Below are 24,499 nucleotides of genomic sequence, written 5' to 3'. Positions count from 1 at the left end.
GAGTCACAATGACACATTAAAACAGTAAGAACTCAAAAAATATATAATAAGTAATATTGAAAAATTGTGAATTCATCATAAAACTTACATTTAATGTCAACTATGTTTGTTTTGAGGGTTTACCTTCCTGTTTCAGTACATTCCAGCGATAAAGGAGGACGTCACGAGATTTAATTACAAATTAAAGAGCCAATAAACTAACAAATGTGGAACAAAAGTAAAAGGATGTTTCTTACTTACTTATCCTGCGATTGTAATGTGGAACGAAGCAGTAGCAGGACTGAGAGTGCTGCAGAGGACAAAGAATTAGATACTACAAACAATGATAAAGAAGCTGGGTGGAGTTTTGAACAGTGTGCAAAGCCATAAAAGAACTAGCAGGTAGTTGAATATTAATAGGCTGCTGAAGTACACATAAAGCAATACATTTAAATACTGGAACAATATGAAAAAATATGTATTTTAAATTTTTGTTAGTACCCCTGAAACCTGCTGCTGTCCTGATTGGTTAGACAATGAAGAGCAATAGCTAAGCTTCAAACCATGTGGAGAGGAACCAGCCAACTCTACTGATCCGTTGTGGGAACTGTCCGTGACTAAAGGCAGTCCTACATGTTTGTTTAATGTGCAAAAATTAGTCCAGAATTCATTAAAGTGTTACTCAAGGCCAAGTAAGTATCTGGTTAAATTTTAAGGGCAATAACGTCAGTGTTATCTTAATTTAGAAGGTGGAAATTAGAGGTCACAAAGCCTTTTGTTTTTAAGTCATGCCTCTAGTTTAACTAGTTACTTTGTATCATCTGGCTTCATGGATAAAGCTGGATGTCATCTACATAGCAATGAAAATGGTAATGGTCCCATCACAGAACTGTGCTGTGGGACTCCATTATTAATTTTCATGTGTGCAGAAGACTGCCCATTCATATGCACAAACTGTACTCTCATTAATATATATGATTCGAACGAGTGCACTGCAGTTTCTTTACATACCAGTGGTGTGTTTTAATCTCTGAAGTACAACATAAAGGTCAAAAGTATCAAATGGTGCATTGAGATCTAACAGGACAACTGTCAGAGGTCACGGGGTCATTCTCAACCTTCACTGGTGCTGTTTCTGTGCTATGATGAAACTCTTCAAATAGACCATTCCCCTACAAATGATCAGTTAGGTGTTTGATAACTACTCTTTCAAGAATTGTACAAATGAGAGGAAGGTTGGACAGCTGTATGTTTTTAAGTAGCGGTTTAATTTAGAGACACCTTGAACCCTGTGGTACAAATACCGAACAGGCAAAAGCAACTGTGACTTGACAAGATGCTCTAAAAACTGTCTCATGGTGCCAAATGCAGCTGCTGTATTACTTCTGAAACCCCAGCCTCATCACTTTTTTAATAATGATCTATTATAGTACGGATGATTTTATATTAGAAAAATACATTTACAATGCAGATTTATTGCTATTAATGAGTCTTAATTAAAAGCACTTTATTTTCTTTGATTTCAGTTAAAGCAAGTTTGCGTTGCACATCAAAAAGAAGGCATACAGTTTTAGAAACAGGCCACAAATTGAGTAGTCATCATGAACACTGTCACTTTAACACGGATTATTTTATCCCAAAATACACAAACAAGCATATACCACATCACCGGAACAAAATCAGTCTGTTTGATGCACTTTAAAATTGCAAATTAGCATGATAACAGCTATGGTTTGTGTATTTGATGCCTGGAACATCACTTTTCTTAAATCTTAAATGTCTTGCAAATAATTCTTCATCTGGAATCACACACTAAACTCTCTTTCACCACGGCTGGACTTCCTTGTCTGAGAGAAACTTTCCCTGAGGCTCCTTGGTTCTGGGAGGCAACAGGGCCAGGTAAACAGGAGTGATGGCGCCCTCCTCTGGTGACTTGGGAGCATCTGGTGAAGTGAGGTCAGTGCGCACCCATCCTGGACAGCAGGCATTCACCAGGATCTGGAAAAACGAATAACAAATCCAAGTCCACGAATAAGAAATTAGGTTTCAGTGGACTCCAAAAAAAAAAAACCCTCTACATTATGGAGGTTTGGAGATGGCTTTGTTTGTAAGTTCATTACACGTTGTTATATTTTAGTTACCCCATCATTTGGTCTCTCCTTAGACAGACGGCGAGCATGAATCATGGACAGCACCTTAAAACACAAACAAACACCCATATTTATTATCAGAGTCTCCAAGAAAAAAAGGCTTGAATTAATTCAGTTAATTAGTCCATTAGTTAACCTCCTCATCTAAAATCCTGAAGAAAAACTGGATAAATGTACCGTCACTCCAATCTTAGACACTGAATATGCCATATCAGGCCAACCATGTTGCTTGTGTTCGCCTTTCTTGGCATCATCGAGGAATCTTCTCATCAGTCCCACCAGCTCATCCTCTGTGATGTCCTCGCTGCGGAAACGCTGCTGGAGTTCTGGGCTGCACTGTTTCAAACCAGTGACGCTAAGCATGCTGGAGATATTCACCACACGACCTAAAACACATACAAAGAACTGCCTATCACTGCTGCTCCAAAGCAACACCTACCATGATGCTACCTCCACCATGTTTTACGGGTGGTATTTCTGGTGTTTTGTTCAATTATTCAGCTCTGCAGAGGACTTAAAGGGGCTTCACCATCATTGGTTACTCAGCTTATGCAGAACCATATATCTTCCATTTTACAGCTAGGTCAGTGAACTCTAGAAACACTCAAAGTTATAGAAACATATATATATATATATATATGTATAGATATATATATATATAGATATGTATAGATATATATAGATATGTATAGATATATATAGATATATAGATATGTATATATATATATATATATATATATATATATATATATATATCTATGTATATCTATATCTATATAGATGTATATATATATATATATATATATATACATATATATATACATTATATATATATATATATATTATATATATATATATATATATATATATATTATATATATATATATATATATATATATATAATGTGATCTGTACCTCCAGCTCTGATCATTGGCAGGAAATGTGTCGACATGTCTCTAGTTCCAAAAAAGTTTGTCGTCAGGATCACCTCTGCCTGGACACCAAAGGGAGTTGGGTCTGACGCTGAAAGGAAAAAGTTAACATGCTGTGAACGCCATCCAATTCAATTCACAGCTGCAGTATTAGATTACTATATACATTGATCCAGTATGATATGCATTATTATAAAGGTCTATTCTACCTTTGAATGCTGTTCCAGCATTATTGATGAGAATGTCCACTCCTCCATACTTCCCTTTAAAGAAGGCAGCAGCAGTTTTAATGCTGTTCAGGTCATTGATGTCCAGCTGGTGGAACTTGGGTTTCAGTCCCTCTGAGTTCAGAGTCTTCACTGCTTCCTCACCCCGACCGCTGCAAAAGGACCAAAAAAAGTTTCATTTACTTCTCAGTTAATGGAATATTTGTGGACCTCACTGTGAAACTTCGGAGTTAAGTGAATTTCTAGATATAAAAACCACAGTTACATGTGAAGGCCTTCACATCAATCAGGTCCAGCTGTCACCAGGTAAGTCACTTACACATCTCTGGCAGTGATGTAAACGTCTCCATCGAACTGCTTGCAGAGCGCTCGGACGATGGCCAGACCGATGCCTTTGTTACTGCCAGTAACCACTGCAACCTTGGTCGACATGTCTGTACACAGACAGAGAGAGAGACATGAGTGTGTGAAGCCGCATGTTGAGCCACTGATTATCAGATTGGAGGACATAAAGCTGAGCGACTATATCAGGAGAATCAGGCTCAGGCATTCACATGTATTCCCACATCAGAAAAAACCTGTATGAAGAGTATTTATGGAATAGCTCCTTAGTTCTAGGTCAGTTCTCTTATCAGCAGTGTAAGAGGGCTGATTGTAAGACTTGCACAGTCATGATGACACATTAAAACAGTGACAAATCCAAATGAAAACACAAGAAATTAAAGATGGATTACATTAAAATTTGCAGAATTTATCATAAAACTCATTTTTAATGTAAACTCATACTTTTGAAACCGTTTTAAATGTGGCTGTGGAATTATAGCATCACATTAAATCAGTTTGATCTAAAAAGAAAAACGTGCTAATATTGATCTCAGAAATCCAATGAATGTTAAGAACGACAGCCTTGATGCAAACTTCAAGAAAAAAATAAACTGATTTGGGACATGTTTTTATAATATGTGAAAATATGATTAGAACAACTTTTAAGTTGAGATATGATTAAAATGTACTCTCTGTTTTCAGTCCATTTTTATTTTAAAGGAGGATATTTGGCCTGACATTTCCTCAGATTTATGAAAAGATTTAAAGAAACAGTCAGCTAACAAATGTGGAACAAAAGATAAAAAAAGGTTTCTTACTTACTTATGCTGCTGTTGTGATGCTGAATGGAGCTGTAGCAGTACTGAGAGGGATGCAGATGACAATGAATTATATACTGCAAATAATGGGAGGGAAGCTGGGTGGAGTTTGAACATTATCAGTGCATAAAGCACTGATAACCCTAACCCTAACTAACAGGTAGTTGAATATTAATAGGCTGCTGAAGTACACATAAAACAATAACATTTAATACTGAACCAAAATGAAACAGTGTATTCTGTTAATACAGCTGAAAACTGCTGCTGTCCTGATTCAACAGACAATAGTTTATAAGCTGGTTAAGTGCAGAGCATCAGTTTTTAAAGGTTTGCTTAATCTCAAAATGGTCAAAAATGTTCTAAAGAATCTTATTGGAGAAAAAATATCCCAGAAAATGTTTTTAAAAAAAACCCCAGCTGCTCTCACAGGGTTTTAACTGGTCCAGGGAAGAAGAGCTCCGAGATGCTGGAGGCAGATTTCCATACAGACATGTGAAGAGGAAACTGGACAAACCAATACGTTTGAGGCATTTGGCTTGGCAAAGAAAAAGTGGAGGAGTAGTGATGCACTCTGTGTAATACGGGGACACTGTAACATTCAGACCACTCAACCTTATATTTTAAAGTCACTTTATTTGGTATTTTGACTTGAGATCCAAATGTTTTATTTAAAACAAACACAAAACCCTCAGCATTTTGTATAAAACAAATACATTTTCTAGTAATTCTGAACAATTAGCTTCATCCAGTTAAGGCAAGTATATGAAGTCAAAGATATGAAAATGTTATGTAATGAAGGCTTTGTCGACAATTCAACATTTCACGGATTCACTTTCATTTTGATGCGTTCCAGCTAACAGACACGCACATAGTACAGTACTGTAGTGTTACCGAGAATAAAACGAACAATTTTGGTTTCATTACCAAACTATTTGGATAAGAGTTAAACTCTGTCCTAAAAAGTCCATCCCCGAGCTTTAGCAATGTCAGTTTATGTTACTGGTTGTTTGTTATGTTGGGTAACTTTCCTTTAATTGTTTCACAGTTTTGTTATCGTTGATGTGGAAACGCTTCGATCTCACACGCTCATCACCACTTCTGAACGGTCTTTTCAGAGACAAACTGTCCGTGAGGCTCTTTGGCTCCAGGTGGCAGCAAAGCCAGGTAGACCGGCGTGACAGCGCCCTCGTCTGGCGACTTGGGAGCTTTTGGTCCAGCCATGTCGGTGCGCACCCATCCTGGGCAGCAGGCGTTCAACAGGATCTTTTAAAAGAATCAAATTAAAACAAAATCTGTTAGCAACGATGATTTAATGGACCCAAAACCATGAAAAAACAAACACTGAATATAGAATGTCTACATTGTTAGTTATATATTTCAGTTACCCCGTCATTCGGTCTCTCCTTGGTCAGACGACGAGCATGAATCATGGACAGCACCTTTAAAAACATCGACACACACAAATATAATCAGTGTCTCATAATATGGTTTCAGATCAAATCTTCATGGCTCTGGTTTATAACAGCGAGTTTCCAAATTTACACAGTTTACGATCCCAACACGTAAAACGTGGAAACACACTAATCAAACGTACCGTCACTCCAATTTTAGACACTCCATAGGCCGTGTCAGGCCAGCCGCGCTCTTTATGTTCGCCTTTCTTGGCCTCATCGACAAATCGTTGCATCAGTTCCACCAGCTCCTCCTCTGTGATGTTCTCGTTGCGGAAGCGCTGCTGGAGGTCCAGGTTGCACTTGTTCAAAGCACTGATGCTAACCATGCTGGAGACGTTCACCACACGACCTAAAACACACAGACGTACACATGCAGAGGGTACTAAAGCTCCTTTGTGCTCTTAGAGTCCTTTAAACTTGATAAACTCCAAACAGCTTCCATCTGAGGTTTGTTTCAGAGACTGATGGATGTGCTTTGAGCAGATTCTCCAGGAGGACGTCTGATGTTCAGTTAAATGTGCGTTCTTGTTTTTTAGACCCGTGTTTATGTAGCTATGATGTATCAGAATGGCTGCTGTGAAAGAGCTTTCCTGCTTTCTTTAACCGATGCCTATTCTTCTCGTCTATCCTCTGCTCTCCTGCCTGTCAGGCAGAAATAAATCTCAGTAAGCCATGCTGAAGGAGGTCCTAAAATATTCTATTTTATGTATGTATTCTATTTTTATCTTATTGTATATTTTATTCTATTTTATTCTACTGTATATAGTATTTTATTTTATTCTATTCTGTACAGTTGTGTACTGTATTTATTCTTATTTTATTTTATTCTAATTTTTGCTTCATAACTTTTGCACTGTCCACTTCCTGCTGTGACAAAACAAATTTCCCACGTGTGGGACTAATAAAGGTTATCTTATATCTTATCTTATCTTATCAAATTAATTTGGAGGACAAACAGCAAGGGAGGCTGCATAATCAAAGATGCATAGTTTTATCATCTGAAGAAGCGAACTCACCTTGAAGGTCTGGCATACAGCTAGGATACAGACATCATGGCAAGAGGAAGACTCTAAACAACTCTTCCTGATTGATGTCTAATAAATTTGAAAACTAAAAGTTTCTCATTATCAGTTACTGACATGTACGCTCACTTCATTTAAAATGCAAACTTTCAAGTAAAATATGATGCAGACTGGGTCCAGCTGTACCTCCAGGTTTGATGATCTCACTGAAGACAGTCCACATGTTTCTGGTGGAGAAGAAGTTTGTCTTGACGGTCACCTCCGCCTGGGTGCCAAACGGAGTCGTGTCTGCCACTGAGGAGACAGCGTGATCTCCGTCAACATTACAACATCAGTGTGTGCAGCTCCACAGCACTACAATATACATCAGCACATCAAGTTAATTACCTTTGAATGCTATCGCAGCGTTATTGATGAGGACGTCCACTCCTGCGTATTTCTGTTTGAAAAACTCGGCGGCGGTTTTGATGCTGTTCAGATCGTCGATGTCCAGCTGGTGAAACATGGGCTTCAGTCCCTCTGAGTTCAGAGCCTTCACCGCTGCCTCACCACGGCCTCTGCAAGAGGAGCAAAACGTCCTCATATATATATTCACTTTGGCTTCGATCTCATTGTTTACACCTTATACCAGCTGAGATTCTCAGTCTTTCTCTCGTCATTTTGTCCTTAAAGGCCCTGAAACAGGATGAAGTTCCATCACTGAGCGGTGACTCTCTTTTTACCTGGCCACATCACCACGGTCATTTGCTGTACACATAATGGAACAAATGTGCAGCAAGACATGTTCACAATTTCAGGCTGAAATCATGTGTAAGCGCCACATTTCACTCATTCTTTTAATTACATTAAAGATGTAACATAGCTGCTGCAGGAATATATTCAATTATTGAACCAATTTATAGGCTTGATCACATAAATGGCTGAAAAACAGATTCACTTTCATCTGACTTCAAACTTCAGTGATTTCCATCATGAGAGTATGAGACAGGACAGGACAGGAATGCACTGAACAGCCCATTACTCTAATGTGCATCCCATCACGTTAGAGATAAACAGCAGCATGAGCATACCAAGTACCAACATAAATATATCACTTGACTTTTCAGCAACACCTGTGTCACCTTCTCCAGTTTTTTCTAAATATATATACATACATATGTGTGTATGTATATTCTTTATGCATGTTTGCCACCTCAGTGGGCACTCAGTTGGTCAACTGTGTGCAGAAGGAGAGTCAAATGATGCATCAAATGCCCTTTTTTCCCAGTATGTGCATGCTCAGAGCCTGAAGCAAGAAGCTTGGATGAACAAACAAACCACAGTTGCAGTTCCTGTTAGCTCTGACCGAGGTTTAGTTTTGTTTAAGCTCCTGGTATGCACAAGTGTCAAGATGATTAAACTGCAGATACGTGAACATTTATCACCCTGGTCCAGGTGTCACCAGGTGAGTCACTTACACATTTCTGGCAGTGAGGTAAACATCTCCTTCAAACTGTTTGCAGAGCGCTCGGACAATGGCCAGACCGATGCCCTTGTTACTTCCAGTTACCACGGCAACTCGGGTTGACATGTCTGCAGAAAAAGAGAGAGGGATCAGTGTCTGAACTCCACACAAGTGGTGGTTAAACTCGGACGTGGGCCCTGCTCTGGGAGCATCGGCTATCTAAGAAAAATAAAAGTTTAGTGACGTTATCATGCTGAATTTTATTTTTTTATTATATAAAAAAACCTTACAAAGAGATAAGATTTAAGAATTCCCTAAAATATTAATATTTAAGAGCAGCCTGACATGAACATACTGAGATGTCGGCATCATGACCCAGTGCGACACAGCTAAGCACACATTCGGCTGGTTTTTGTTTGTTTTTTTAAATTTGTGTGGGAAATATTTAAAAAATATATGTTTATTTTTTTCCTTCACATAAACAATTTTCTGGCAGGTGTTTTTGACTTCTTCTCCACTCTGTGCTACACAGTGCTCTCACTTTTTCCTTTGTCCCTGTGCAGACATACAGTCCCACTAATTTAGACTTTTCTTTGGTTCTCTGGGCTATGGAGTAACTTCCTGTTTTCCTAGGTTCACAGTTAGCTTACTGAGGCTGGGGTGCCTGCCCTGACACGGTGGTTGGTTGGGAGGGCAGCCACCTTACAGCTGGCCTTGGCCAGTTTTCTGTCCCTTTGTTCCAAGTGTCTCCTTTATGTGTCAGATACTGTAGCTGGCATTATTTCCCTCTCAATTTAGTGTTTTTCTGCTATAGTTTTTAAATTCTCTCCCCAGTTTCTCATCTGTAGCTGTTGGATAACTGGCCTGACCGTGAATGTGTGTGTTACATCTAAGTGGAGCTCCAGACCTGGTGGAAGTCCAAGGGAAAACATCCGGGAGGGAAAAAAGTGCACTGTCAGTTTAAGGAAGTAAATACTGGAATAGCTTACTAATTAGAATAAAGGAATGTTCTGCATACTTTTAAAGCAGAACTGAACCTGTCTTATTGCAAACCAGATCACTCATCTCCTGTATTTCTCACTTGGATATTGTACATTTAGGGGGCTGCAGTCAAACAAAACTTTTTCATGCCTGTTTGTGAAAGAGAGTTTGAGACCGCTGCGTCAAAGATACCAACAGAAGGCAAACAGACTTACGTTTAGATAAAGTGAGTCAGCTCTATTAGTGCTTAGAGGTCAAAGGGGAAAACGGAAGCCTGCTGAGTCATGATGACCGCTCCAGAGAGAAAAATAGTGGGAAAACAAATCCACATTTATTGTTCCAATAATTTTAGGGAGGAAATGACATACTGCAGCTTTGAAATACACTGCAGAGTGTGTATTAAATAAGTTTAGTTGTATTTGCAGTTAAAGGAGCTGTGTAGACAGTGCGATCAGCCCCGGGTCAGTCCAGATACAAACGATACAAACACACTGGTTTTACGAGGCATGTGCAAACAGCACGTGATTGTAAATTACACCATGAAATTAATAATTTATCCAAACTTCCTGTTTAAAAGCCTTTGATCTAAGATAATCAGAAGACCTTTCACCAGCGGCTCGCTCTCTGTTACATAATGCTGACTTTCAGTTTGCAGGTCGGACCGACGCCTCCTTAAATCCGCTAAAATTCAAACAAGCTGCTGACAAACGAAAACTGTAAGATATGGCGGAGGCCTCACACTTACTGAAGCTGGGGTTTGGTGCTGAATGAGGCTGCAGAGAGGACAAAAAGCACTGCACACGAAAATGTACGACTGTAAAGAAAACAGAAAAAGAAGAAAAGCAGGGCGGCGTTCTGCGCAGGATCGGTGCGCATCCCCGGAAAAACAAGCGGAACACGTGGGTTGGGGTTATGTATAACGTTAATGTGGACAATATTTAGGCATTTCTCTCCGTTTTGGATCAACGAAAGGATTTTAGGAAGGTTTGTGGGACCATCTGATAAAAATAAACGACAGCAGAACAGATTAGAGATCAGTGCTGTGGCTCACTGAAGGGTTTTTATGTGGCATGTAGTCCTCCAGCACCTTACAAAAAACCTCTTAATTCATCATCCATTTGTAGTTTTTTGTGATTGTTAAAATTGTTACAGTGATTACAGTTTATTTGTGCTCTTAAGACTTATAAAGTCTTAAGTATGTTGTGTGTTTCGATAGAGAGAGCTGTCCAGATGAGCGTGTGTTTACCTACAAAAAGAGACCATGAGAGGTCACAGTCACAGAGCTGGACGAACTGCCCGGAAGAGGAGGCAGAAACACGAAAGCAGCGCCCGGTCAGGTAGAAACACACCGACTGCTTTAAGTTAAAGTGTTTCAGTGCTGCGTGCTGAGTCAGCTCAGACTCTCTATCCCTCTCCCTGTCTCTCCAGTGTCTCTGTGTCACCAGCCGCAGTATGTGAAGCTCATGAAGTTTCTTCACCACAGAGGATTTTCCTCCACACTGCTTCAGCCAGCACTCTTCACTGGTACCACATCCTATATTGTTTTCCACATCCTCAGGAGTATCATATGACCTGAAAAGGAGAGCTGCCCATTGTTTGTTGGATGATTTTAGGTTCATTCAGAACTTCCCAACTGACTTCATCAGAATTTTTTGTACAGTAAATATATTTATTGAAGCCATGCCAAATTTTACCATCATGCTATGAATGTTTTCTGAGTTACAGCATCTCACAGAACGTAGGCATGAAGTACACACTCTTTATGAACTGACCTCAAAACTACTTCACATTATAATATTCCAGAGTTTTTAAATTTTCACAATTTCCCAAGTACGGGAGCATCCTAATCAGTTTTACACTCACCCCAAGTATGACACCTAAAGCCAGAATCATCAGCATGGTTGTCATGAATGTGAGACCCCTGTGGGCCAGGCCTGAGCCTTTTGAGTTTTGAAACATTTATTTAAAACCTCACGTGATTGTGATCAGTGGGATATTTCCAAACTACTATACAGTGTTGTCTCTGCATTTCACAGCCCTGAGCTACATTTATGAGTATTTAAATATTACTATACTAGGTCATTGTTTTTACATAGACGACATCTGGGGCCTGTTCTTCGTACCTCGCTAAGCAAGTTAGCCGGATTTGAATGTTGACGATTTCGCGTGATCTTGGATCGTTCGGTTCTCCGAAGCTCATCTGGGGCTTGCTGTCATAGCAACAGATCCGTAAGCGTAAGCCTGCTCGGGAGCAGGTTTACTTTATGTAAACAGGATTAGATCGCTGCCTCTCAGGTATGTCCGCTGCAGTTATATGAAAGCAAGAGCGATATTTCGCCACTGTTTTACCATAAATAAATATTATCAATGTAACTAAAGATAATGTATTTGATTCTTTTATTGATTTCATACAGATACATACAGGTCATTTCCGAAAAAAAGGGAAATGTACTATTAATCATTCTATTACATGTAGTAGATCATGTCAGATGTAATTCATATTTTAGAGTAGTAATAGTAAATTACTACGTGCAATCAAGATGAGAGACCACGGCTAAAAAAGCGAAGGTGGATTTGGGAAGTCTGTCGCAGCCATGTCCTGTCCGTTTGTACGCGAGCAAGGAAGGTGCAAGATTGATAAGGAGAGTTTCCAGAATTTAGCGTATATTGCGGGATAGACGGGATCCTTTAGCTCGGCGCGACGGTGTGCTCATAGAGAGATATCGATTCTCCCGTGAGGTTATTATTTACTTTCTCTCTCTCTCTCTCTCTCTCTCCAAATATATATATATATATATATATATATATATATATATATATATATATATATACACTTACTGTACTGTATATACTTACTCCCGACTTACTGTGCATGCTTCAGTCACCCCTTGCATGGGAACAGGTAAAAGTGATGGAGTGTTATTCAAACTACACACATAAAAACCCACAATGTCAATAAATGTCACAGTACAAAAAGGGGTGTGACGAGGGGGTGCAGGACCACCACCTGTCTTTATTTGCTCTGCCCTTTTCTTGGTTGCTGTTATAAACAAACAGATTATTCCAGGGTCTCTTGTCATAGACTAAAAGCAATATAAGTGATAAATATTACCATTCTGTAGAATATTCTTATATTTCACTTTTACTTTTTCCCATGTTCTAGTGGGTCCTGTTGTGGCTCTAATGTGAAAGAGGATATGATGTAATATAATATAATGTGGAATGAAATAATATCACATGATATAATGTAATATCATGGATCACTTACGAGTTTAATTTGTCAGCAACTTTCTGCCAGCCCTCTCTCCTTGCTTTTGCAGCCTTTGCAGTGTTCCCCTGCGTTTTAATTAAACTCTGAAACTCCTGATATCCCTCAATCAAGAGTTCTTGGTCTGCTGCCGTGAGATACTGCGCGCGCTCCTTCGACATCTTCGCCGACCAATCACAGGGTTGCCGATCAATGTTTCTACTATCGATGCGTAGCCCCTTTTACGCCACCCAGTGATCTCAGATTACTTCAGCCAGCTATACTAATCGTCAACAACAGGTGCGTTCGGACAACCGGATTAGCGAGCTCACGGTTAGCGCGATGATTTGATCTTGGATGTGTCATTTGATCTTGGATGTAGTAAGCGAGGTACGAAGAACATCCCCCTGGGCTGAGCCTGGTATCAAACAAACAGACCCTAGACACCTGTCCCACATGCTGATATGACCTCTTGACCCTCAGCTGATTTAGGCTACGTCCACACGTATCCGGGTATTTTTGAAAACGCAGATTTTTCTATGCGTTTGCACCTTTCGTCCACACGTAAACGGCGTTTTCGGTCACTGAAAACGGAGATTTCTAAAAACGCCTGCCAGGGTGGATATTTTCGAAAACTCCGTTTTTGCATTTACGTGTGGACGAGGAAAACGGAGAAAACGCAGCGTCATAGGTGTGCGCCTTTTTTGACGTCACACTGTGCGCCACGTTATTGTTTCGGTGAAATTAATTTCTACAATACTGTTACCGTTAATTGTACTCTCTGCAGTGTTTAAATGCTTACATATACACACACAGTTACTGTCCCTCCACACATACGACTCGGTTCTGCTTCTATGCCCCATCTTTGTTTACTATTTCCCACCGAGGCTCCTAGACTTCTGATTGGCCAACATTTCTACACGGTTAGGAATATATCGCCACCTGCTGCTTTGGCATGTTCCTAGCAGCGTTTTCCTTCATTTCTGCGTTTACGTGTGGACGGGATTATTTTTAAAAACGAAAACGGAAAATCTCCGTTTTCAAAAATACCCGTGTACGTGTGGACGTAGATTGAGTTGGGAACCTTTTTCAGACCTGGTTGGTTTTGTAGAGCATGACTGTGAGGAGATTTTCTGTTGGTATCTTCTTGGGCCAATCAGAGACATTACCTACACAGACAGTTTGTGTATTAAATCATGATATTCACATGTACATTTGGTTCATACAGACACAGGCAGAGGACTGCAGACTCTCAGAACCATAAAGGTAATCCAGATTCCCTAAACGCCACATTTTTATCAACACATATTATGAACTTTTTGCATCTTCAGGAAAAAAAACCAAACAAAAAGTGTATTTTATTTTGAACATCACAATGTGGAAACTTCAGGGAATAAAAATAGCAAGTCGCTGACAGGCTGAAGTTGTTATGAAAGTGTCATAATGTTAGAAATAAATGATTTACTGGTTTATTAAAATTACTTTTAATAACTTTTATCATATTTTGTTAAACTCAGCATCCACTTGTTCACCTTCTTTGTGACCACGTGCCTGATATTAGCAGTAATTCTGAATTCTAACTGAAACATGAGCATACATTTAAAACCATCACAAAGCACACACTGACATATGCACAACATGTTATTTTAATATTAAGCTTTATATTATTCATAAAGAAATAATTGTATATTGTTTATATAGCTTTCTTATAGGTTTTGTGCTCGATCTGTTAGGCAGTTAAGGATTTATTTATGTGTGTTTTGCCTTTTTATTTATAAGAAAGAATTAAGTTAAACTGCTGCTTCATAAAAAATACAAACATGATTACTGAGGTAATTTGTGTAGTCACCATTTTTTTAAACATTTGAATTGGTTACTGTTTGGAATTAGTTACAGGATCAAGTGTAGATCCTGTAGTGACGTTTGAATGTTAAAGCTTCTCCCTTTATCTGTTGGTGTTTGTGTGGCAGCCCGGTCAGCTGATTATTTCTCTGCCGGAGTCGTGCCTCCTCACAACCTCCACCGTTCTGGACAGCTACCTGGGACGGTACATCAAGAGGTAAACACAGAATGTAAACATATTCCAATATTTCCATCCTCTCTACGGCATGCAGGATTTAATCTATGGATGGGTTAGAGTGTCATAAGTTTACACAAGCTCAGACTCGGTGCCAGGTTAATTGTGCACCTGTACTTCACACTAACTCAGCACACAGAAGGATTCAGCTGATGGACTCCGAGTATTTTAGCCAGAATGAGATGAAACCAATCTGTTGCTGGGTGTTTTTTTTCTCTCTGCAGCTGGAAACCTCGTCTGTCTCCCCTCCTGGCCCTCTGCATCTTCTTGGTGTGTGAGCGGCACAGAGGAGAGGCCTCTGATTGGTTCCCTTACATCGATGTGTTGCCCACAGTTTACACCTGCCCCGCCTATTTCAGTGATGATGTCATGGCTCTTTTACCTGCCAGTGTGCGGAGGCGGGCCTTGGAGCAGAGGGAGGCAGTGAAGGAAATGCACTCCTCCAATCAGGAGTTTTTCAGGTGAGTGCGGTTAAGGCCGGGATTTGTACTTGCTTGTGGATCAGCTCGTTTTATAAAAATTGGTTGTATGGGGCTTAAAATGCATCAGAATAAAAGTAATTGTTCAAATGATGTTCTTGTGTGAAAAGTGAATGATCACGCTGTGATTGGTTCACTGGTTCAGGTCCCTGCAGCCGGTGCTGAGCCAGCCCACAGCGGATGTTTTGACCTATGAGGCGCTGAGGTACACGTTCCTTATCTTTGACCAAATGAACCGTTTACATCACAGTATTAGTGAATGAGAATACTATCTGTAACTAGGCTCCTCCTTCTTTTCCCAGGTGGGCGTGGTGTAGTGTCAACACTCGCACTGTCTTCATGAGCCATCCTTCAAGCAGCTTCCTCTCAGGACCTGATAATTATGCTTTAGCTCCCTTCCTGGATCTGCTCAACCATCGCCCTGACGTGCAGGTAAATGTCATGCCGAATGAAGACTGTAGATGTTGAGTCGGAGCTGGTTGTACTGATGGAGAGCGTATGACTGTATTTCTTTTGTCAGGTAAAAGCAGGTTTTAATGATGTGACAAGTTGTTATGAAATCAGGAGTGTGTCCGGGACTCTGCGGTACCAGCAGGCCTTCATTAACTACGGTTCCCACGATAACCAGCGGCTGTTGTTAGAGTACGGATTTGTCACCACCGCCAATCCCCACAGTGTGGTCTATGTGGACACAGGTAAACCTCTGCAGTAGGTTTTTATCAGGGGGAAGTTTTTGCCCTATCGTCGAATGAAATTTATATTTAAATATATTGATCATGATATATTTATGAATGTGCTAATGAACTTTTATGAACATATGACCCCCTGGATTTAATATAGGTCATTACTTTACATGTTGGTAATCTGAAACAAGCTGTTTTCCTACCTTCATTCTTCCTTTAAGTTCATTCTGATTGGCTACCTCTCACAAACAGCCATCATCGCCTCTCACTGCTGTGCTACAAAGCAAACAGATGGGAAAAACGTAATTTAAAACGAGTGTTTAAAGCAGTATTATGAAGCCTAAGCCTTTGCTTACGGGGATTATTTGCACATACACCAACCTCATTATTTAAAACTTTGGAAACATGTTTATTATTTGCATCTGCCAGTGTAACATTAGATATATGAGAGAAAACGTGGAAAACTGTTTGGCTTAAAACTTGATGTTTGTGTGTTTCACTGTGATCCCTCAGATCTGCTCTGTGATGTTTTAAGAGGTGACAGAAGTTTGACTCAGAAGATCAAGTTTCTCAGAGAGAATAATTTCCTACAGTAAGACGTGGTTTACATACTTAATGATTCAGCTGTAAACAGGACTAATACTTAACTTGGATACAACTCTATGCAAAAATGCCTTCATATGTTTCCTGCCTTCCTGCCAGTAATCTTACTGTGTCCAGTGACGGTCCCAGTTGGAGGCTGATGACGGCTCTCAGGCTGCTGTCGTTGCCACAAACACTGTAGTAAGCCTAAACACACATTTATACATGTACATCAATGTGTTTTGTGCCAAAATCTGGACGTCCATTCACAATCTTGATCAGTGGATTGGGCCTGTACATGTGTGTGTGTTTTCACAGCCGCCAGTGGAAGGCAGTGTTGCTCGGCCAGCTGGTGTGTGAGGAGAGAGAGCAGTGGAGTGTCCGGATGGCTAAGAGTCTCTGTCAGCAACTACTGCAAGACACATGTAGCGCTCTAGATAAGGTGTGTGCACATGTGCGTGAATTTAACTCTGTCCCTGTTTTGCAGCACATCACCTGATTCCTTTTTCTCCTGCACTGTGTGTGTGTGTGTGTAGGTCTCACACCTCCTCCAACAATGTGAGCAGCCAATTAGGGAGCAGCTAAATGTGGTCAAGTCACTGCGGCAGGAAGAGAGGTGCATCCTGGGAAGCTGCCTCAAGGCACTGGAAGAATCACACAGACATAATGACAGTCCACTTGGTGCTGTGAGCTGACATCTGATTGGCCCTCTCTTCTGGCAGCTGCTGCAAGAAGCCAAGTGATTGGCTGAAGCATTTCCTGTGCTGTGTGTTGACTGAGAAAAGCAAAAGGATGATCTGTTACTGTCTCTCATCACCACCAGCTTAACTGCTCTAAGCTAAAATACTACTACAGACTCGAGCAGAAACTCAGAGCTCAGTCCTTTAAACAGAAAGGATGCATCTCCAGCTTTAAATACGCTAGTTTATATATTTATTTTTGTTTTAATTAGTAGTTAGATTTTGTATTACACATTTTATGAAGCCACCATATATCCCAGCTCCTGTTTATGTTGTAATTTACAAGGGACATATTTCAATTTTCAACTCTCATCTTTTTAGTGTTGGAATTTACTAGAGGAGCTTTGAATGATTCATGGATCAATATAATCCCTGTTTATGTCATACTAGGACTTGGTGCCCAATTTTGATGCTCTAAGTTTTTTCACCTCCCTTTAAACCAACTTTCTTCTGATTGGCTGCCCTTCACAAACAGATGGATCTGAAACAAACAAAAGATCTGTTGCATAATAAACAAAATGCGGCCTTGTTTTTAATGAAATGTGATTTTATTGAGTCAGACGACACCTTGTGCATTTCTAAACAAACATTAGGTGAGGAAAAGTGTTCAGACTTTAATGGTTATCACTGGCTCACTGGAAAGAGTTTCTTCTGCAGAGTAAAGTAAAACTGTCCAGGTGACTCTGAAACTCAAGCAGTTAATGATTAAGTGCATTTTTCCTGTTGTTATCATATTTTTGGGCCTGAAACAGATCATAGTTCTGTGTTAACACGTAAACAGTGACTGATTGGAACAGTGTCTCTGCAGAGAGAAGTGATCCTGCTGAACGGTGAGCTGTTTTCTTTTATCTCTGCGTAATGTGATTAGTTAGGTCAGAGCTGAACAACAGCCTTCTTCTTTGGGTGACGCTGGACAGTCTCCATGGCAACTGTGGCTTCATAGAGGGGGACTGCTTCCTCGGGCTGAGGCCTGGAGAGAGACACAAGGTGAATTTGATCAGAATCCCATTATAGTCTCATTTTAAAACAATCTGAATCCCAAAATCCAGGAAATAACTACGGTCTGTACTAACATGCCTGCACCGTCATTTGTCTTTTAAACTAAAGGCTTATTAAACATTTACTTCTTTACATTAAAAGAATGGTAGGCTATTCGCAATCGTTCCAGCCTTCTTCAACCAAAGCAGGTTTGACAGCCCTGCACTAAACTGGAAACTAAACTTCTGCGAGTGCTGTTCCAGCAGAAGTCTAATGTTAAAAACGTATTGTAATGAGGCATTTCATCCAGATCCAGACAGATTAGGCAAATTCCAGAGCTGTCAAAAATAGAAGAAATCCGTCTTGGACATGTGAAAGGGAAAGGTCTACCTTCTATATGTTATAATTTATTTAATGTCTGCTTGTAAAGGTTTAGTAATAAACAAATTAAATGCCTGGAGGAAAAAAAGCATAAAAGACACAGGTGAAACAAACTGTTTTTGTGCATTTAAACAGGCTTCATTCCAAACAATAAATACACGATTAAAGCCAATTCAATATAAGTGGCTAATGAGGAGATATATGTCCCCGTGTGAAACTTCATCACACCTAATGTTCCAAACATATGTAGTAATTGTCTAAGCTGCTGGACTTGGGACTTTGCATGTTTGTGGGAACCACATGTGAGCATCCTGGAAGCTGAAAAGTTGACCTGATGTTGAAATGTGGATTTGTGTACTTTATCTAAAATCGTATGATCCCACTGAGAAATGTCATCCAGCACTCCTTAAACTAGATTTTGAGGTTACCTGAGTACTCCACTTGACATCTTCTCCACGATATCTTTCAGAATATCTGCAAAAGTCTGTTAAGGCTTCAGAAATGCACATTACAGGGTTAAGTTTTTAGATTATATGCTGCGAGTACAGGATACGGAGGTATCTTCCTTGCTGCGATGATGATGCTGTCCAAACTTCAGGGTTGAGGAAAGACACAGAGGCTGACTTTAAATAAAGTAATCTGCAATCTGGAGGATCCAACTGCAAATACACAGAGAGGTGAGGAAAGTGTTACTGAAGATGGACCAGACTGAGCTGCATTCAGATGCTTTAAAGCCAGAGAGATTGTTTCTATTCAAATAATAATAATAATAATAAACTACGAAGTTATCACTTTATGATGCCGCTGTTGAGTCTGACCCCAGCTCACCTGCAGGTCTTGGTGGGATGTAACCCAGTGGCCGCCCACTCCCAGCACACTGATGATGTCATGTTTGTGTGGAAGTAATTTCTTCTCCTCTGACTCCACTTCCTCCTCCTCTTCATGCAGATGAACTACACACACACACACACACGCAAACAAACACAAAGGTCTTTTCTAATGTGTCTGATTTGTGCCTCTTCATCCTGCCTGTGACCAGACGTCTGACTGCAGCACTTTGAAGGATGCATCAATGAAGGATGGAGGAGAGTCATGAGAGGAGCACAGGTGTGTCCACGACGTATAAAACAGGTGCGCGACACAGTCTGAATATACGAGCTGTGGCAGGAAGTCTTTATATTACAGATATTTTAGTCGTTCCATCACAACTCATCAAATGTGCCTTGTTGAGTGGATGTAAACACCCGTTTTCTGCAATACGTGATTGGACATCCAAATACTGTAGAAACTTCAAGTATCTAAACTAGAAGGAGAGGATGTGAGGAAAAGCAATTTTATTTTTTACCTCCAGAGTCAACAACGATATCCACTCCCAGTCCTCCCGTCTCCTCCATGACCACCGACAGCAGGTCTGATGAGCTGTTATACACTGGAATAACTCTGGCTTCACACATAAACACACACATATGAGAGAATGAGTCACTGCAGCTCAGAAAACATTTAAAACAGAGAAACTCACCGAGTTGTGTGTAATTCTACTCGGATCACATTTAATTTGCAAACTGCAGTTTTCACTAATGACCACATGATGGCAGCAGATTTTAGATGAAGAAATAATTATTTCTGCAAAACTAGAAAATTTCTAAAGGCTTATCTTCCCATAAATAGAATTACAGCTTAAACACCAATGACAGTTATGTTACTAATCAAGCTAGGAAGCAAGGCAGGTCAGTGGGGAAGAGAGGAAAAGAGCTCACCTACTAAGGGATCCTGAACACCTGAGGAGAATATGAAGGTGAGGACAGGATGCAGAGATAAAAACAGGTTGGAAGCAGAGTACGTGATATGAAAGGAATGACAAGAAAAGGGCAGTTTCGGTATCTAAAAATGTGATTTTGGAGAACATTTCAAAGACGCAAGTTTTTCAATGCGAGCTACAGAAATGTCAGCGTGGGTCGGTACGCACCTACGCTGGGCCGAAGCTGCTCCAGGAAAGTGTGATTCTGTGGCGAGTGTGACGTCGTCAGCACCTTCGCCCCGTGGTAACAAGCCAGCTGGATACACATGAGGCCAAAAGACTTCGCAGCAAGAGGGGATGAGATCATTACTCGTGTGTGCAATCAAACTAGAACTTTGCTTTACAAGGTCGCACACAGTTTATATTTTGAGTGTTTTTACGTACACTGGCTCCGTCCGTGACCAGGAGTGTGTGTCCGGCCGCCATGCGAGCATGTGTGTGCAGAGCACTGTAAGCGCAAAGGCCGTCACGCAGCACTCCTGCCACACACACCGAGCTGAGCTTCTCTGGCTTCTGAACTGGAGATCACAGAAACACAAAAATGCTAACTGAACAGGTTATTATAGGATTTTATTTACAAGATTTCAAGTTTTAAGAACTTTACGTTGATCTAAAATCCATCTACCTAGAAAGTGATTGTCACTCTGTTCTTTTCCAAGGATTATAAATGTAGTCAGAGACTATGGGGGTGGATCAGGGCAGTGTGTGCACTTCAGGTGCTTTTACATTTCTTTCAATCTGAAAGTTCTGATTTAAAAAAGTTGGACGTTCATGCGGTGCAGAGGTAAGGTGGACACACAATCACATAAAAGAAAAACATTCTGCCCGTTGACTTTGAAGCAGAGCCGAGAACGGGTTCACCTTTTAGATCAGTGTGACCTTTTTTCTGAAATGATTGGTGAGGCAGTGCTGTGAGATTTAGTATAGTCAAGGGGTCAGAATAAAAAACATAATATAGACCTAAAAGAATTTAGAATTAAGTTTACTATGTCATAAAATCTGATAGATGAAAGTAGGAAAAATAAAATTCACATAATAAAGATGTGAGAGAGCGTGCATCTCACCTAAATAATATTCATCGGTGTCAATGACCTCACAGAGTCCTGAGAAGCTGGAGTCCAGGGGAAGGATACCTGAAGAGGGAAGATGAAAATGGGAAACGTGGAGCCGCTTTCACAAAGATAAAGTTTAGATGCAGTTTAGAGAAATCAAACAGTTTTCAGAGAAATCTCTAAATTCTTTGTACTAGAGTACAATGAATTATGGGTGAATTAAGACTTGCTTCTAAGAACCAAGTGACTGCATGTCTATTTACCCTAGCAGAAAAATATGTCTTTTATAACTATTCAATAGTTAAAAGAAAATTTTACTTTGAAAATTTTGAGGGGGAAAAAAAAGTGTTAATCCTACTGTGCATTAAGGAGACAACAAAAAACCCCCCACAAACTTTCCCTCATCACTGAGTTAGCCCGCGGTTATCAAGGTTATCAAATTCTTTCGGTTTTAAATTACTGTTAGTGTCTATTTTGTGCAAGTTTGGACTTGTTTAAGCCGACAAACCAGTCCAATTGTGTTAAAGTTATTTTTGTTATGACATCTTCTTGAATATGATCTAACAATATTCAAGATTTTAGTCAGATGTGATATTAAAACATATCCAACTTAGAAAACTGAGTCACAGTTCAGAAACAATGAATAATCAAAGACATGTGTAAACTCAAGTAATTATTCCTAAAAAGATTTAAACTTATAGAAATTCCGAAGATGCAATCCTACAGAAAACCTCACATTCTCCATCTCAAAAATCATCCCTACCTACAACCTCATCCTCCGGCTGAAAGAAGGTGACCTTGGGACCAACTGTCAGGAAAAAACAAGGAAACAGACACAAAAATTAAGACTCGTGAATGATGCATCACAAGGTCTCTTACTCACTCGGCACGAAAACACAAACATGTTAATTTGTTCTGAACAATAAAGCTAATTTCAGAGTCAAAATTTGTGTCTGTTTGCGACCTTGAAGGACGACCCCGGCCACCTCTCTGCCGACAGGGATTAAATCCCTCTGCATCCCGACATCTCTGAGCAGCTGTGACAGACATCAGCAGAGTAGTGAGTTATTATCAGTGATGCATTTATCAAATTATTTCAGTTCAGAGGCAACAAAAGCAGCAAGAAAGTTAAGAAAAATTAAACCACAAATATGTCTTTTTTGGATGTTTTTAAACACATTGTGAGTGTGCCTTGATGACCTGATTTAAACAAACAGCTTTTCTAACCCAGCCATGTTTGTAAATTGCTGCCAAGTCAGGTGAAATTAATCATCCCCCTGTGATTTGGACCCAGGAACCATCAAACTAGACCAAACCCTTTGGTCTGGTTTGACGTTTCTGTGGGAATGTGCCAAGTGTGGTACGAAGGAGGGGGACATCAGGTAGATAGTTTTTTTTTAATTAATATTTTAAAGCATTTTGAGATCAAGTCCATTCTCTTAATATGATTAGAAATCTCTTCCACAGTTACAATATTACAGTTAATAATAGATTAAGCGCTGCTGTAGGCTACTGTAGCTCATTAATGGGAGTTACGATGAGCTACTACCTATATGGGAAAGCCCGGAGCCTGAGTGAAATGAGGTAAAGCCTCGAGTTATTATATTTATTTTTGGATGGTTCACTTATGAAACAATTATGTTTCTTACTTTTTCCAGTTTTATTCTTTTACTGTGGTGCAGTGACCCTGCTTTGAATCTAGTCTGGGGATTTTCTGTGCAGAGCTTCCATGCTCTCCCCGTGTCTGAGTGGACTCTCTCCGTGTACTCCGGACTTTCTCCAAACACATGTGTGGGGTAGGTTAACTGGTTTGACTGTGAGTGTAATGGTTATCTGTCGCTCTGTGTTAGCCCCGTTACAGACTGGTGACCTGTCCAGCCCTCTTGACCTATGAGAGCTGGGATAGACCCGAGGCCCCCTGCAACCCTGATTTGGACAAATGGGAGAATGTGTGTGGATTAATATCAGTTTTGGCTGAACTATAACTAAGCTACACTAACCCACCGGGAAACATGTTCAGTGTTCAGCCACAGATCTCACACTGTTAGTACCTTAAAGTCCAGTGGGCTGAGTCCACACGCCTTCACCTGAACTCTGACCTGATGGCTGGTCAGGACATCTGGGAGAGTCTGGAGAGAAACACACAAAGCCGCTCAGTGTAACAATGAAGACAAAGGTAAAAGTCATAAACACAAAAAAACAGCAGAAACGTAAAAAATGTTTACACTAACTAAGAAATAAATCATGCATATATCTGACATGATCTTCTAAAACATTTTAATGCAGCTTACTATGAAAGAGCAAAAACACCTGCTAAATAATAATCTTTACAGACAGTTAGTTGTTATACACATTCAGAGAAGCAGGGATTGTTCAGTAGACTGAGACTAATCAGCAGCAGCGAGTTAAATATGCAGATTAAGCCTGAACAGCGAATTTGCTTTTCTAATAAGTGCCTTTAATACTGACGTGCTGTAGTTATTCAGCAGGAACCTCAAACTCACCATTTCCTGGATAACGAACTTGGGTTCAGCATCACTGACAGCTCGGCAGTACAGACCTTTCATAACGCTGCAGATTTTCATCAAATCCACACACACAAAATATCAAAATATTATCACGTGACCGTATGGACTAATGCTCTTCATATAACAGCTGAGTCTAATATAGGAAAAATCAAACCGCCGGGATCGGTATGGATAAACTTAATCAGCTGACCTCCTCTTCTTCGTTGTTTTTTTTCTTCCTATGACTACAATACCGCCCACTACTGGACATGTAATATGAAATAAATTATTGGTGTTCGATTTCGTATATTATCATAATAATAATAATAATAATAATAATAATAATAATAATAATAATAATAATAATACAAGAAGAAGGAAAACAATACGTTAATTAAAACTGTTTTAAGAAAACCTTATGCCTTAACAAAAGCCAGTGAATTACTAGCAAAAACTCAGTTTAATGAATGAATTTCTGCAATTATTTAACAAATTTTATTTTTCTGCTACATTAAACCAGTTATGTTCTAGTTTTGCTATATTTTATTTTACATTAATGAGCTATTTTTTGTTAAAGGGTCAATATATTATGTTTTTAGTAATTTCCAGTTGAGTGATATTACAATAGTAGTATTTGTTATGTA

At 39.8% G+C, this 24,499-nt stretch overlaps 4 protein-coding genes across 7 annotated transcripts; 1 reads left to right on the top strand and 3 right to left on the bottom strand.

Annotated features, from left to right (window-relative positions):
* Positions 1 to 933: 933 nt before the first annotated feature.
* Positions 934 to 5,103, bottom strand: LOC100694993 (carbonyl reductase [NADPH] 1). The gene is made up of 7 exons (XM_003438354.5): positions 4,435 to 5,103; positions 3,608 to 3,722; positions 3,271 to 3,440; positions 3,045 to 3,152; positions 2,307 to 2,515; positions 2,121 to 2,174; positions 934 to 1,977 (listed from the first exon to the last, which is right to left on the bottom strand). The coding sequence occupies exons 2-7, from the start codon at positions 3,718 to 3,720 to the stop codon at positions 1,804 to 1,806; spliced, it is 828 nt and encodes a 275-aa protein (XP_003438402.1). The 5' UTR covers positions 3,721 to 3,722; positions 4,435 to 5,103; the 3' UTR covers positions 934 to 1,803.
* Positions 5,054 to 10,767, bottom strand: LOC100534432 (carbonyl reductase-like 20beta-hydroxysteroid dehydrogenase). 2 transcript variants are annotated; one of them, NM_001279648.1, is given in 7 exon segments: positions 5,054 to 5,693; positions 5,816 to 5,869; positions 6,025 to 6,233; positions 7,093 to 7,200; positions 7,294 to 7,463; positions 8,364 to 8,478; positions 10,582 to 10,767. In NM_001279648.1, coding segments are annotated over 7 exon segments (843 nt in total). In that variant the 5' UTR covers positions 10,595 to 10,767; the 3' UTR covers positions 5,054 to 5,519.
* setd4 (SET domain containing 4) lies at positions 10,092 to 17,675 on the top strand. Of its 2 annotated transcripts, none has more exons than XM_005473730.4 (13): positions 10,092 to 10,230; positions 10,548 to 10,668; positions 10,760 to 10,855; positions 13,807 to 13,844; positions 14,549 to 14,637; positions 14,880 to 15,116; positions 15,280 to 15,339; positions 15,437 to 15,566; positions 15,655 to 15,829; positions 16,331 to 16,409; positions 16,520 to 16,600; positions 16,718 to 16,841; positions 16,936 to 17,675. In XM_005473730.4, exons 2-13 carry the CDS (start codon positions 10,593 to 10,595, stop codon positions 17,092 to 17,094), a joined length of 1,344 nt encoding a protein of 447 aa, XP_005473787.1. In that variant the 5' UTR covers positions 10,092 to 10,230; positions 10,548 to 10,592; the 3' UTR covers positions 17,095 to 17,675. The 2 variants fall into 2 exon arrangements, with proteins under 2 accessions (XP_005473787.1, XP_005473786.1); XM_005473729.4 differs by having other exon boundaries at positions 10,174 to 10,315.
* cryzl1 (crystallin, zeta (quinone reductase)-like 1) lies at positions 17,669 to 24,093 on the bottom strand. Of its 2 annotated transcripts, XM_003438357.4 has the most exons (13): positions 23,853 to 24,093; positions 23,400 to 23,477; positions 22,313 to 22,385; positions 22,112 to 22,156; positions 21,361 to 21,429; positions 20,681 to 20,814; positions 20,465 to 20,576; positions 20,256 to 20,276; positions 19,844 to 19,942; positions 19,327 to 19,451; positions 19,052 to 19,157; positions 18,927 to 18,972; positions 17,669 to 18,109 (listed from the first exon to the last, which is right to left on the bottom strand). In XM_003438357.4, the coding sequence occupies exons 1-13, from the start codon at positions 23,931 to 23,933 to the stop codon at positions 18,013 to 18,015; spliced, it is 1,086 nt and encodes a 361-aa protein (XP_003438405.1). In that variant the 5' UTR covers positions 23,934 to 24,093; the 3' UTR covers positions 17,669 to 18,012. The 2 variants fall into 2 exon arrangements, with proteins under 2 accessions (XP_003438405.1, XP_003438404.1); XM_003438356.4 differs by lacking the exon at positions 20,256 to 20,276.
* Between the last annotated feature and the right edge of the window lie 406 nt (positions 24,094 to 24,499).

Source organism: Oreochromis niloticus, linkage group LG13 (genome assembly GCF_001858045.2).
Source record: "Oreochromis niloticus isolate F11D_XX linkage group LG13, O_niloticus_UMD_NMBU, whole genome shotgun sequence".
In the NCBI taxonomy this organism is placed as follows: Eukaryota; Metazoa; Chordata; class Actinopteri; order Cichliformes; family Cichlidae; genus Oreochromis; species Oreochromis niloticus.
This window is presented reverse-complemented; position numbering and strand designations above follow the sequence as displayed.